General features: G+C 31.9%; 1 protein-coding gene across 6 annotated transcripts in view; it reads right to left on the reverse strand.

Moving 5' to 3' along the window:
* Nucleotides 1–16,373, reverse strand: part of rdgA (retinal degeneration A) — a 243,091-nt gene that overhangs the window by 195,370 nt on the left and 31,348 nt on the right. Inside the window, exons 1-2 of one of the 6 annotated variants that reach the window (XM_085959199.1) lie at nucleotides 9,604–9,678; nucleotides 6,764–6,902 (exon numbers count right to left, since the gene is read on the reverse strand). The exons of the other annotated variants lie outside the window; for them this stretch is intronic. Coding sequence (XP_085815325.1) covers nucleotides 6,764–6,891 — 128 coding nt within the window. The 5' untranslated portion in view covers nucleotides 6,892–6,902; nucleotides 9,604–9,678. Of the gene's footprint in view, nucleotides 1–6,763; nucleotides 6,903–9,603; nucleotides 9,679–16,373 lie in introns of those variants that run through there. 6 annotated transcript variants of the gene reach the window in all.

Genomic DNA, 16,373 nt, shown 5'->3' on the forward strand with positions numbered 1-16,373 from the left:
TCGTTCTACTGCGTAGGCGCAGATATTGCACGGTCCAATTGTCGCGTTAAAATTCAGAAGCTTCTGAACTTTTTTGATGCATGCAATCTTAAAATTTGTACCGTAATACGTGTTTACACGTGCATTTTTTGGTCGATTCTTTTAGAATTTTTTGGTATGGCCGCGATAATGAGTACTGTCAGCAGTAAATCCATGCACGTGTAAAAGGGAAGATACCAAAGTAAGTATCGAAATAACTTTCCATTGCTATCGATAGGTACCTCAAAGTATGAATATTTTTTTGACGGCCCTAGTTACAGTATGCAAGAAGAAAACGACCATCGTGCATGCTTTGTTGTTTTCATTGTTCGTTGCACCGAATTTCCAACACGAATTCGATTGTACAGACATGTCTAAAATTAGACCATCGTCCCAAATAGCACTTGCTGAATAGTTTGGACGAGTCTGCGCAAAATATTTCAGCCGACAAAAATACGGATGCTGCATTTTTGATGCGATCACGACAGTGTTCTTTTCACCTGCATGTCTTATGCCTACATTCGGATAACTGTATACTGTAACTGTCGTTGTTCATTTATATATGTTCCGGTGCCTTTCTCTCCCATGCCACGTTTTTATCAAATTACGTCTTTCAGTAAACTCAGTCAAAGCTCACTTGAGATTTTGGTATCTGCCCCTGAGACATTCCCAGGCGTAAACAACTGCTGATACATCACATCTAGGGAATCCAATCCCGAGCCAAAATTCTGATCCCGGGATTTCGGGATTAAAATTTGACAATCCCGGGATCCCGGGACTGGTCCCGGGATCGACATTTTTTTCCATTGTTATTATAAAATTTTTATATTTACAAATAACATTGATAAAATCGGTCAAAAATAAATCTAGTATAATTTATACCATTTAAGACATTTATTGTTGATATTGTATACGTTCAATCTCGGACGTACATAAGTTTAATGGAGTAAATAATATTGTAATATAAATAATAATGTGAATTTAATATGATTTTGCTGTTTCTGATAGTAAAGACATAATGAATGGATTAGCGAGATTTAAAATAATAAAGCAAATAATCATGGCGTACTTATGGCCTTTCCGCTTTATAAATCTAATTAGTCAGCCAAATATGAAACTGCCGTAAAACGTATGATATCATGGTGGAATTACTTTGTTAAAAGTGCGAAGCATTGTTTTGTTTCAATCTTTCTCATTATTAATAATTTATGTGAAAAAAATCAAATGAATCGGCAACCTACACATGGGTATAAATCAAACTTCATTCAAACTCAGTTTATTTCTAATGTAGTTATTTTTTATTAAAAGTATTTTTTCTGTTATATTTTCGCTTTTATTTTATTTTCCATAAAAATTGATAAAAAAAAATCAATCCCGAAATCCCGGGATTAGGTTTATCAATCCCGGGATTCATAGGTATCGAAAATAGCTCGGGATCCCGGGATTGGAATCCCTAATCACATCCAAACGTAAGGCCTCGTGATACGCTTGATTAAGACCGCATATGGTGTTAGTTTGGAGGGCGCCATGTTTGTATTGTAGAAGCGTTAGCAGAATATGATAACAATGCTGTAAACAGTGAAAACTCTAACAAAATTGCTACATATTTACAGTAATGACCTATATTGCGATTTCGGTGGAGTTAATTTATCAATTAAAATGTAACCACATTCTAATGATGTATTTACCGCTTTATAAAATATTGAAAATTGTAGTGACAACGTATATAGGTATCTACTATATCTATAGGCTTGTTTACGCGGAATAAGAGATTATCATTAGTAATCACTACTCGGGAGCCGGAGGGAGGGAGGGAGGAGTAACCACTTCGATAATATCTTGTCTGGTCATGCTATGGATACTTTCGAAATGTTTCAAAGTTTAAAAATATTATGTCACAATAAACATTTTTTATATTTTATCAAAAGTTAATCTTTTTCGCATGTTTTTACAAATTTTTGCTGAACTCCAGCTGGGAATCATTACCTTTTAGGTGTTTTTATTGTCATACAAAAATCTTCCCCTTCGTCGTGTCAGGTTTTAAAATTATTATCCAAAGTATTTATCTTGTTCATGCGGAATTGATACAATTGGGTATAGTACAAAGAAGTTTTTCTAGGCCAATCATTACTCCAATGTCTAGCACGACTTCATATTAATTCAAATGAATAATCTCTGTAAAACTATTCGGTTGCCCCAAAACAGTCTACGTATTCATGACCATAACGAATACTTCATATTACGTTCATTCTAAAGCATGGGTGGCCAACCTTTTCAGCAGCCGGGCCAGATTCTAAAAATGAGATTTCCTACCGGGCCGCACAACCGATTTTTTTTATAATACAAAACAAAAAAGAAATATATTTAATATTAATAAAATAAAACATAAATGAGAATCAAACATATTTATTAGATTAGATTGGGCTTTTTTTAAAGAATAAAAAATAAACAAAATACCTAATATAAAAATAATAAATTTTAGTGAGAGGCTTGATTTTGTGTGGCAGAACTAAGTGCATCAATATCGATATCGAGTGAGGTTGTTCCTACACGCAAACAGTTTTCCGAATGCACATCAGTGATTCCTGTTCTCACTCGGGATTTTATATGCTTTATCCGACTAAAAGCTTTTCACACGTGTAAGGTGTAAGTGTTTTCAAATGGTGAAGTCATCATTAGAGCATGTTTGTAAAATACAGGATATGTCTCCTTGTCCAAATATGTTTTGTAAAACTCTTCCAAACCAACCTGATGGAATTTCTCCTTTAACTGTTCATCGCCCCATATTTCACAATGTTCCATTTGTAAATTTCCCGGTTATAAATTCACGTATACGGAGAATGGCTTTGTAAATGCAGCAAAAAGCACAAGGTGTTTTTAAAAATCTTGAAATCTGTTATCGAATTCAAGGTTGAAGTCAGATATCAACGAAACTTATTTTATCCGCCGCTCCCTATGTCACGTCTGGTTGCAATAACAATGTAGGAAAGTGATGAAGATTTTTGTCCTTGACTATTGTTCCCAAAGCCGAAGTTTCGTCGGGAATGCGGAAATAATATTATACACGTTATTAATTGATTGATATGTTCCTTGTAGACGACTATTAACATCATTTTAGGTGGCTAACTATGTCGAAAATAAATAAAATGCCATCAGTGATATAACTTTCTGACATAAGATGAGATTGCGTTGGAGAATTGAAAAATGAAAAAAGGAGTACGTGTGTGTTCGCGCGCGAATTCAAATTCGAACGAGCCAAGATCGAATCTCAATTTGCGAAATTAGCACATATAGCGGCAGCATTTGATATTATTTTTATTTTCTCACTGCTCCGCGAGCCAAAAGTTGACGCCCAGTGGGCCACCCATGTTCTAAAGCGAAGATCTTCGCGAATTATGGACTATCTACTGTATTTTGGAATTGCTATTAACTAATACTAATACGTTAAATCATTGCTTTGTATCAAACTAATATTTGATAAACAACGCGTGAATCTGAGACGACTGTAACCAACTAACTACACACGGTTTGAGAGGTCTGGGTTCTTCTACTACTCCACCGCAGGCGCATTCACTGACATTATAAATAGCACATTTCATGTATGTAAGAGAGTTAAATTTATATTATTTTATTACCACGTTTTTATTAGCTCGTATACTTGTATTCTGTCCGGTACAGATTTATTCTTGTGTCCAGTATAAATTTTTTCTTGTTTGCCCAAGATTTGTATTGGACGATTGAAGAACTTTTAGAATATATCAGAACACGACGACAGTGCATTATTTTAATACTTTTAGCCATTTTTAAGCAGAATTAAATTCATTTTCAGTTAATTCTGTTTTGTATGGAAAGTTATTATTGTTGGTTTCTAAGGGGTCCTAGCAACTAAATTATTAATATATACGTGCGTTACTATGGAAATCAATATGAAATGTCAAAATAACATTTCAGTATTCTATATTTATTCAGTATTTCTATGAAGTACAATAAAAAAAAATATTAATACATAGAATTGTCAAGTTTATAAGATTCAACAGAAAATTTAAAAACGTGGTATATAAAAAGTTCTTTTTATCTTGTAATTATTTAAGATTATCGTCGGCCGATACATACCAATAATTTTATTATATCTAAATTTAACTGGCATTACAATTTTTCACGGAATTTGTTCTTGAAAAACGTACGACAAAATCCGCCAAAAGAAAAAGAAAAACTTGCAATTCTTAATTAATTCTGACCCTAATTTTCAGTGAACAAAATTTTAATAATGTTATGCTAATTCCCAGATGAGAAATTAATAATTTGAAAATTGCGGAATAATTTTATTAAAAAAAAAATAAGAAGAAGATTAGCGAAAGGGTTTACGAGAGGGGAAAACTTTTCCGCTAAAAGGGTTTTTTTTTATATTTCTAGCACGTTTTTAACGTGTTTAATTTATGAGTTGCAATAATTATTTTTCAGATCCTTAGAAAACGGTGTACTCTTAAAAGCCTTTTAAAAATTTAAAACCTACAACCGTTTCTTTAGTTTTATACCTATATGTATATTAAAGCCGTGTATACAAAGAATTAACTTACTTTATCAAATATTTATTATAATTATTGAAAATTGATTTAATGAATTCTTCCGCAAACAACAGCTTCATTTTCCACACTAAGCCGAGTTTACGTTTTCTAGCCAACTTCAGTATCTAAACGACTTGTTGCCAATTTAATAAAATATAGCATAATATGTAGTTATAATAACCAATTACATTAGTTATATACATTTATAAGTAATTATGTTATATATATAATCTTAATCATGAACGATGAATTATTTTAATGGGTTGTTGAGTAAAGTTGCCAATTTTTCAGTCAACAACTTCGGGCAAGATCGCGGAAATAAATGGCAAATGCTTCAATTATATTATTACTTCTTTCCGAGCAGTGATAATGATTTTATGATGTTGTCAACGCCAGTCAAGGCACTAGGTACTTTAAGTTACTACATATATACATTATTTTATAAGTAATATATACTATTTTTAACAACTAAATTATTTTAAAATGTACTTAAGTGGATGCTAGATGGGTACCATAGTAATACAATACTTGGAATAACCTCGCAAATATATAATATATTTTCTTGGTCGTTGCCTCGTGGGTGAGGATCGTGACCGGACGGAGGACGTTTTGAATTTTGTCATCTTTTGAGTTAATACTTTGGACGCGGAAGACGCGCACGGCGCGTAATGGCCAAGCGGCCGATCGATGTAATTAACGTGCATTTTAAAGGGGGCAATTAAAATCTCATTATCTCTTCAGCAGCGAAAGCGTTAATGTTACTACAAAAAATCTTGGACTAAGTGGGATATGATTTATTATTTCGGCGCTGGGTCTCATTTTTTGCTTGTTAGGCGAGTGCTCTTTATCAATCCAAGTTCTTTCCTTCAAGATTGTATCCAATACATATTATCAGACGGTATTTTAAAATCTTGTTATTGAAATCAAGGTAATAAATTGTATTAGTAATTGATTCATATACTTAAGTATAGTAATTGATTCATATAATATATTAGTTTTATTGAAGGCATGATGTAATGATTTAATACACATGATTTACGAATGTAACCATTTTTCAATGAATTAAAATATATTTAGGTACCTACATATTAATTGAAAACTATGGATAATTTTTAAATACTTAATTGTTATCTGGAAGACTTACTGATTTCAGTTAAACTATGAGGTACTGTGTAATTAATTTTATTTTGGAATTAGCGTTCTATACGTTTCACCTTTCGTGATATTTAAACTAATACTCGTAGTACAAATTAATTATAATAATTAATATTATTACCTTAAAAAATAAACAAAATGTTCTGCGTTAGCTTCGAAGCCTTCTCCCTTTAAGGTGAGAACCATAACTTATTTCACATGTTTTCTCAATTTCTGATAATAATATTATGCCAGTTAACAATAAAGCTTAATGTATATATATATAAAATATGAGTGAGCGGGGGTGCGTGTTGATGGGTTGTTAATTATGCCTGAATTGGGAAATTTCTATAATAATAAGCTAATCTTGAACGATCTATAGAGTAGATATGTAAGAAAGCTGTTTCTGTAAGTGATTTTCAGTATCATACAGAGCATGATAATATACAAATTTTCTACAAATTATAAAAGATTTTAAAGATAGATAATTAGCTATTTCTTATATTCAACGAATAATTAACAAGATTTGAGAATGTAACATTATATATTTAACATACATAATATGGAAACATCCCATGTACCTATATACCCATTAGAAAAAATCTTTTTTGAAAAAATACGACCCCCAACTGGGCTTGAACCTGTAACCACTAGATTAGCGCCAATGTGTGTTTCTAATTAAGCTGCGGGCATCCTACTTAATAACGACGAATTGAATTAGCAGTTCTTACATGCAATGCTTATCAAATTGCGTTAATAATGTTGGTTATTGGTTCAATTTCAACTGTTATACGGCAAGTAATCCTTCAAGTACTCGAAAAACATATTACACTGAAACTACAGACATACTTATACTTACGGTAGGTACGCACATGTGTAAACATAAATAGATCTTTATGTATATATTTATAAACAGGGCATGCACTGATTATTTAAAATAATACATACCCAAAGTGATAGGGTAACATCATAATATAATAATTATTGTGCAAATATTTTGATAATTAATGTGAAAATTTAAAGACATTATGAACAATCGTCCAAACCTGTATTTATATGGTAATTTTGACTTTCGTCGGATGCGGATCGCATGCCGTCTCCTGGAAACAGAGGCACACATGTTGTTGTTCACCTCCGACCCCCCGGCTTCATTACCGGACACCTCTGAAGGCATGCAACAATCACCTCACCACCAGTGGCGGCCGGTGACAAGAATATGAGGGAGTGCAAAAAAAACTCACCTATTTATGCAAGAAGTCCCCATCTTCCATCGATTTTGAAAACACGTCGATAACACGAACATTAAAGTCTGGTGTTGACGATATCAATTGTTTTTCTATACTTAACATCGCAAGAGCATTTAGCCTGTCTTGAGTCATTGTATTTCTCAAAAATTACTTAACCTTTTCTAAAGTTGAGAAACAACGCTCACTTCATACTGAAATCATCGGGATTGTACAAATTATTTTTAATAGGGTAACACTTTTGCCAAATACTTCCAGTAAATTATTATTAGTGAAAAGTTGAAGTAGCAATAATGCTCCAACAGTAACGTAGAAATCTTCTCTACTGTATAAGACTATTAGTTCATTTTTAAGTTAAAATTTGTCACGTTAATAATAATTATTCATTATTTATAATTAAGTATTAAATTACCCGATTTAAAAAAATTCATTTACTAAAATATAAAGCCAGCCGGCTAGGTAGGCGGCTAGCTCTCTTCAGTACACATTTTAAATATACGTATGATTTTGAAATGATTAATGCGAAACATAGCTGATAATTTGGCATAATTCGGTCGCGTTGTTTACGGAACTCTAACTGTGACCGCCGATTTTTAAAAATTCATTGCGTGCAGCCGCATTGTAGATATGTTTCAGACAATGCATATTTACATATTCCCCAAAGTTTTAACGTTGTCCATCGAGTAATAAGATAGTTATAATAAAAGTTATAAAAAATAAATGTCACCTCCGCGCATTGCCAATCTGCCCCTATGTTAAACGTCGAACTGCAAAAAATGATATAAACTTTGCAACGAAGGAATTTCGGCACATTTAACATGATGAGTGACATGCCTATTGAACATATTAAGCCGAAACGTCGATATTGAGTGGGAAAAATCAATATCTTCGGTATTTTCTTTAAAATCAGCCCATGTCAGATTCAAATCGCAGAACGTTCCCGCGACACGACAGTGCTGTGATCTGTCATATAAAATCGCAACTTCGTTTAATGAATGCATTGTCACGATACCTACGATGACGTTATTGCATTAAATCGTCGATTTATGCTCTAAATTCCCATTGATGACATTCTGCCGCTACGGCAGCTATCCAAGGTAGGGTTGTATCAAAGTATTAGCACTTATTGTGATCCGAAAGCAGTATTTATACTTACCCACCTATAGAATAGATGATGCGCCGATGTGAATAATAATTGCTTCATGAATTCGACTCGGAAAATTAATTCCCATTAAACTATAGGACAGTGGGTAGTTATCGACATACTACCTACACAGTTACCTACCTAATGATAAGGTTAATGATACCTACCTAATCTCAAAATGACCACGAAAGAAATGGGGCCTTTTTATCGTACTTACTTACCTATCAAAATAGGTACCACCTAATCTCAAATCGACCACGAAATAGGGCCCCATTATCGTTTCAAATAAGAAAAAATATAAATAGGTAGATAGGTACCGTTCAATGAATGAATACCTGGCTGAGCTAATAATGTCGGCCAATGTAAACTGTCATCCGTCTCGATGTGAATCGCTCATTAAAATAACGATGAACAATAATAATTCCACTTGTAAAATTCTCATTCAACGACAGTACCTATGCTCCATTTTTTTCTTATTGAATAGATACCTACCTACCTATCTGTACAAAATAAACGTAATAATAAATATTATAAGTCCTATGTAACTAGGTACCTACTTCAATACGACAAACACTAGGATAATTAATTGTTAAAAGCTACCCACCCACCTACGTCTATAATTCTACACCTAAGTACCTATTTATTCTCAATAACAGCGTTTCTGTGAAATACCCACCTGATTAAAAAAATCAACAAGCTGAACTGAACTGTGTGTACATCAAATTTAAGATACCTACCTATTGAAACACTAATAGTAATAGGGTAATCTCAAAATGAAAATAAAAAAATTAATCCACCAACGTTAGCATAGTAATATCGGCGAAATCGGTGAAACCGGGAGCGGCTTACGTTGAACTAAACTTACTAAACTAACCGTTTGATAAATAAGTCGGGAATATGTTTTTATTTTTGCACGGCATGCATCGACATGACATTAGTCATCAATAATTAGGCTTCCAACTATATCTCGACGCGTGGCCTAAGCGCTTGTGTTGGAATATTTATATCGGCCAGTGTATGGTTTTATTGTCCGAACGCCGAGTTAAGCTTTGTGTACTATGGCATTAGGTACAGGCAACCTCCTGAAGAATTAACTTGGAAAACATCATTTCCAACGAAGATTCATGTAGTCTTATAAAACTTTGTTGGTTTTGATTCTACTAGCCTCATTTGCTGTTGTGAATTTTTAAATGTATGCGTGAAAAATAGTGTAAACTCAAGGTACACTTTGAATTTTGCTCCTTGCCATGTCTCACCGATGGAGGTATGTGTATTAGTCGCGTCTCATTGGTGTAGTTACGTGTGTATTGGTAGACGGTGGCGTTGCGCGTCGAAATCACTATTGCCCGAATGCGCGCGGAATTCAAAATGATTGATTTCGTATAAGTTTTCGATATCGCATTTTTCGGAATACATGGGGGTTGTATATTATATATTTTTATTTAATCGATGATGGGAGTGCAGTGCACACTTTGCTCCTTTACTAGAGCCGTCCCTGCTCACCACACCACTTTTTTGCACTGCACTGTGCACTTGTTTACGGTACTAGCACTTAATTAAAAAAAAAGATTACCTAAGCAAATCATTTCCAGAAAAATATTATAGGTAGAGCATCTTTTCAACATATGGCTGTTCATTTTTTATTTCAGACTAATTTTGGCAAGAAACACTTAAGCCGCCCAAAATATTGTTTCGGTGGGTCTATTCTATACAAAAGGCGGCTATCGACGGTAGTTTATCATATGTATGTACTGAGGAACTTAATTCGCACCCGGGGAATAATAGTGGCTCAAGTCCAAATTTGTCATTTTTTAGTTAAGTATGCAGAAATGTTCCAAGATATCAATTTTATCCGCACAAATAGCAGCATATTAAAAATATAATGGTGGCCTTAGAAGCATTTTTGTCATTATCATATTATAACATTTTACTTGAATTCAAGAAGAAATAGTGGCACAATAATCATTGTGCCATTGTTATTGCGGATAACATTCAAAATGAGATGTCTCAAGTGTGCCAACTTCACGCTATTATAAAGTAATTAAAAAAAATTGATTTAACAAACCAAAATAAAATATTCAAACTGCTCTCCTGCAAAAACAACTTTTTCGAGTTGTGCCACTATTATTCCCCGGGTGCGAATTGTTACAATAAGTTAACCGTCTGAACTGTCAAAAAATTCTATGTTTTAACATCTCCTTTCTCTTGGGTGTGTTAATTTCTAAAGCGAAATAATATACAGTTTTGACAGTTTAGACGGCTAACTTATTTTGTACCAATTATAAAACCTCAATACATAAATATGGTTAACTACTGACGATAACCGCTGATAGCCACCTTATGTATAGGATAGAGTGTGGACCCAGATGTCCTGTTATTATTTTGACGTTTAAAAAATCCACAATAATTAAATGTAATAAACAGTTAGGTATGGCTAGAAGACAACGGAACCTCGCAGGTTATAACCTATTTACATTTTTTTTAAACTCAGAACTAGATAATTATTGCTATGTAAAATATTATGAACGACTACCAAGTGAACGTGAATCTCTCAAACAGACTAGATGATTTAATTGAATACACTTTGTCACGCGGAGTTTTCCAATCATCATTATTAGGTATATCGAACATTTAAAATGTATGACATTTGACACGTGATTCATTTTTACGAATATAAAAGTAATTTTATAGATTTGTATTTGATAATCACTTCAATCAGACAACGTTTTATTAAAACTATTTTGATTTTATGAGACTAAAGGGTGAATTTATTTATATACCTATATTCATCACATGTATATATAATATCCATAAACCGTATAAAAATTTCATTGTTTAAAATCTTAGTGGGAAATGTATTTAAAAAAAAAACTAGATACATATTATGTTATTTGAATTTTTAAACCCTTAAAAGCATGCCTTACTTAAAAAGTCACAGCACGCCACGGATACATAGGCAGGTACCAATCACGGAACAGATTTAAAAAAAAATATGCTCCCTTATACCAATGAAAGTGTATGTAGATATATTAATAATTTTGAATAGTAAATAGTATTCTCATTTATAATAACATAACCTCAATCCACATAATGTTTAAAAAATATATAAAATTAATTGTAAAAAAAATCATTTGTAATTGGATCACGTTAAACATATCGTGTGCAGGTCACGCGAATGGTGAAAGATGAAAATTTATTAATATTTATCTATAATTTGGTATTCATTACCATACAAAAATATTGAATACAAGACACGTGTTTCGGTCCCATAGTAAGCTTAAATAATCAACAATATGTATGGAAACTGCGTTCATATAATAAATAATATTTTTTCATATTCGATCATAAGAAGATCCATAATATTACATAGTGGAAGTTGTAGTTGAACAGATTGTTGTTTTCACGAGAAATGGATTAACCTATTGGGTCCATACTATGGATCCAAATATACATTGAAAAACAACATGTATTTTTTGTCAGACCCGGGATTTGAACTCGCGACCCAAGATAATATAGGCCGACGCGTTATCGCCTATATCGTATATCGATTAATAATGTTAAGAATTGATGGGAAAGAAAATGACCTAGGTTTATAATTTAAGTCAAGCATCGTGACTACGCGACGCGAAGATTGTGCAAATGACGCGTGGAGAACAAAACACAATTTGTCATAAAAAAGTTAACATGCGTCCATTTAATGTTATCTTTATTGTTATATTACTACTAATAATAATAATAATATATTCATTGACATGTTTTCTTTTCCAAGTAAATGGGTAACGTTTTTTAGTCATCTTTACACGATTTGAGAAGTAATTCCCCCGTCGCCATCACAAAACAAATTGACGTGTTCACAGCTCGACTTTCGCTCTCCGATTGCCAGCCAGTCCGTAATTTCGTCGCACCTATAGTTGAAAATTATTTGCCGTTTAAGTGGGTACTGAATCTCTTGAAATATAAACAAGATAGTTTTGGGTGAGAGCTACCAAGAAAGTCATTGAATCAAACGATAAAAATAATCAAACAACAATTTGTTTGTAGAAGTCACAAAACCGTTAATTAGTGGTAAATAAGTTAGCGCGCCAAAATGTATCTATGTTCTTTTGAGAGACTTATTTACGAAAGATATTTGACACAATTTTGAAGGCAATTATTTCAGATTAGCAAAAATGTCGCCCAATTTATAAATACCACATAACTTGGTCCACTTAGCGTTCTTTGCTCATCACGCGGACTAATAATTAATTATTATGTTTTTAGGGGGTAGATAACATTCCTACTCATTTAAGATTTGATTTTTAGTATTCCTACAAAATCCGGAGCAAAGATTAATTATTAATTGTAAACTTGGTAACTTTTAGCATGCTATTGACTTGTTCATAAGATGGTTTATGCTTTTAGAATAAAATGAAAATAGCAGATATCTCAAAGGTATCTCAGATACAGAGTTGTGGAATCTTCGGTGTGATTTATATATTTATTTACTTACTGTAACTATGATTTATATACAATTAAATTATTTAAAAATTGTCACGACGTACCTATATACCTTCTAATGTATATTTCACTGAAGTATTTCTTCTTTGTACATGTATTTTGATTATTTTTGCAGTAGATATCGAGAAATATAATATAACATCATCGATTTTAATGAAGACATTTTCTATGAATTTATTTTAGTTATATTATCAACTTCAATCGCGTTCAATATACTTAATATTATATTTCTTTTAAACTTTACTGTGAAAGGATATTTCGCCTATTTGCCGTATATACTTATATACCCAGAGACTTGAAAGTCTGTACATTATAGACAATATTTCGGTGGCAATATATTGTGTTATTATAACAGGTGGCGGTCCGGTGCAGAAATTATTGGAACCCTACAAAACTATTGATCTGAAAAAAATCCTCTACTATGTAAAAGCTGCATTAATGGCGGATTTACATTTTAAATGTATTTACCTATCTTAATCTGCATTCTACAATGTATTCTGTCATAATCCTACATTTTTATTCAAAGAGGAATTGTTTGTTAATCTCAATTTACGTCTTTCTATTTTTCGATTTTTTTTCTTTAGTCTGTTTATAAGGATGGTTCTTGAAAACTAGTTTATATTTATGACCTATATCCATAACGAATATAGGTTGTGACTGTTACGTCAATTAAATAATACGACTATTATTAATAGTGTAGATTGTAACGTTTATTTAATAACGTTATCTACGAGAGATTGACAAACAGAATAGTAAAATATTAATTATTGCAGCTATTGTGCATTCGCATCAACCTTGGTCTCAATACACTGCAGTTACTACAAAAAACATCCGCTGGATGAATCATCATCAATAACTTACGCTGTAGGACGTAAACATTAGCATCAGTGGTGACGACTCATATTAAGCGATTATTTAACGTTCATATTATCTTACTATAATTTAAATACGAAAATTTTCTAAACGTATCACCTAAGAGGTTTTTAAAGAAACTAATTTATTATTACATCCATTAGTGATGAATGTGAGAAAAGAGCAATACCATTACATTACCATGTTCTATCGCATTCCATGTACACGTTCCAAAATTTCCCAAAATAATATTTTTCGATTGTCTGACGTGCCAGCAGTTTTTCATGGCGGAAAAAAAGGTTTTTAAAAAATATTTTTTAAGAATTCTATTAGAAAGGTTTAAAATTTTCAATTGAGTTCTTGATATTCTATCTTTCACTATATTTCTAGCCGAAGGCATCTTTTATTCTTTGAATATTTTTTTCCTTGTTTTCCAATTTCTCAAAGAGACCGTGGAAGCATTTAAACCACTCTTCATTCATATTATATTCTCCAACACTGATCGGTTTTTCATTTTTAGAGATTATATTTGAGGCATAATATCAAGCAGTTATTGTATTTGAATGACTCACAATAATTAATTTTATAAGGTTTGCTGATTGAATATTTTTATTTTTAATTGCCCGATCCTAAGGACCGACCTATGAAATTGTATATTCACATTAAACCATTAAACGTAATGATTATTCTTGAAAAGGATTTGCCAGCTATTTTTATACAATGCCACTTGTCATGTATGATGCATGAATTTCGTCGTTTCCATTTGCGCATAGATGGGAAAAATCCTAAGAAAATACGCATGGCCATATAGTCATTATTTTTTAATATTATATATAAGTAAGTATAAGGTACTTATATATTTATTTGTAAAACTTTTTATAAAAAAAAAAAAAAATATATGTAAAATAGTAATTCCTTTTCCCTTCAAAATGAAACATTCGCGTGCCGTGCAAAATCATATCGCGTGCCATATGTTCGCCATCCCTGTTCTATCGGATAGAACGTGGTTTAGAATTAGGATAGAATAAATCCTAATATGATCATAATATGGGGCTCTACAGAGTGAAGGTATTAACAGATTTTAGACGTCATTATTCATAAGATGTTTATCACACTTGAATGGTCAAAGACATAGCTTATAATAAGTATCTTTAGAATCATCTTTAAATGTGTTAATCTTGCCGATTTTTTGAATAATAAAATGCCTAATTCTTGTCAAATTTGGGATCACAGAGATTATCAATATAATTTTTTATCGTAAATATTTTACTAAAATTATCTCGTCATAAATTATACTAATGGTTTTATAAATGCGATTAAAAATTAATAAATGTAAAAAATCTTAACACCACTGCACATTCATGTACCGAAATATGACTAAATTCTAAAACATTAGAGCGAGAGATTTAAAAGAATACTATTTTATGTAACAAAAATACTTTATACAGTCATCAAATGTTTGAAATAAATATAAAGGATAATAAGGCTTCAAAATTATATAAATAGATTATCTACAACATTTAAGGAGTGTCCAGGATCATGGTTTGAAAATACAATAAAAACTCAATTTTGACCTACGACGAGCATGTGGGCCGTTAATCAAAATGTAAAATCTTAAAAATGTAGTTTAATAAATACTCTCAAATGTCTCAAAGAGGTTTTTAAATAATGTATAGCTTTAAATAACTTGAAATCTTTTTGATTTGTATTGAATGTAGTCATGCTTATGGTGACAATATTGAAGCTCGATTCATCACAGATCTTTAATATGAGAGGAACGCCTTACAAACTGGAAATCATTTTGTGTTCTAAACTTAGTATCCCCACAGAACGTTGACAATAAAAATAATTATTCTTGTTATTTACTATCTATGGATTATATAGGAAACTTTCCTATGGGCAAGATTTCCCGTAATGTATTCGAAATTTAATAAATAAAAAATCATACATACTTGATTTACCTTATTGCTAAAACGTAATAATTGTATATGTAAATATTAATACAAAGTGAGTAGATAGTAGGTAGGTAATACTCGTATAATCACATACTAACAGGTATGTTCGTAAACGTAGAAAACAAAATAAATATTGAAACTTTTCTGACTGATTATCTGGCATATGTAAATGCCAATCATCAAAATTGATGCAAGGGATACGAGATATTATATTGTGCAAAACTATTCGAATTGCAAAGTGATATTAAAAGCACATAAAACAAAAGCGTATCGACACGGTCGGAGCTTTTTAACAGTCCATTACACAAAAATACCATTGCTTTTGAAATCGCATATCTGAGTAATTATCCAACAATAGTAAAATTGCTGCGTTATTTTCAGCAGGAAAGCTGCGACCACGTTTGTTTTTCGATAACAGCGTTTCACTAGAGAAAAGCCGTTCCCAAACCGTGGTGGAAAATATTTTTGTCGAATCGGTTATCAGAATGCATATGATAATAATTAAAATATTTTTTTAACAAATACCGAAGATCATTGGCGTATTATTAATTATATTTGGACATTGATATGAGATATGATACAAGAGTGTTACATTATTGTTATTTTTAATCACTGACTTATTTATACCTACATAAATTTGATAAAGCTCAAAAACATACACGAATATTTATAACGAAATTAAGGTTACATATTAGAACCGAGTAGGATTCGAATTAATAGACGTCCTGCAGTTTCAGGATAAGTGTTCTCAGTTATTAACTCATTTAGCGCTGACAACTCGACTGGCGCGTTGCCATTAGATACTATTAGCATGATAATTAAATGTGGTAATTAACTGTAGCACTGGCGAATAATTTCTGATAACTACGCTACCTGGGGTGTTTTAAATACAGTATAGAAATTGCTGCCATACTTGTAATTTAAATTAGGTTAATTAACTATTGTTTATTCAACGAATAATTTG

Source organism: Rhyacophila brunnea, unplaced genomic scaffold (assembly GCF_057557595.1).
Source record: "Rhyacophila brunnea isolate RB1 unplaced genomic scaffold, BYU_Rbru_1.0 scaffold_8, whole genome shotgun sequence".
In the NCBI taxonomy this organism is placed as follows: domain Eukaryota; kingdom Metazoa; phylum Arthropoda; class Insecta; order Trichoptera; family Rhyacophilidae; genus Rhyacophila; species Rhyacophila brunnea.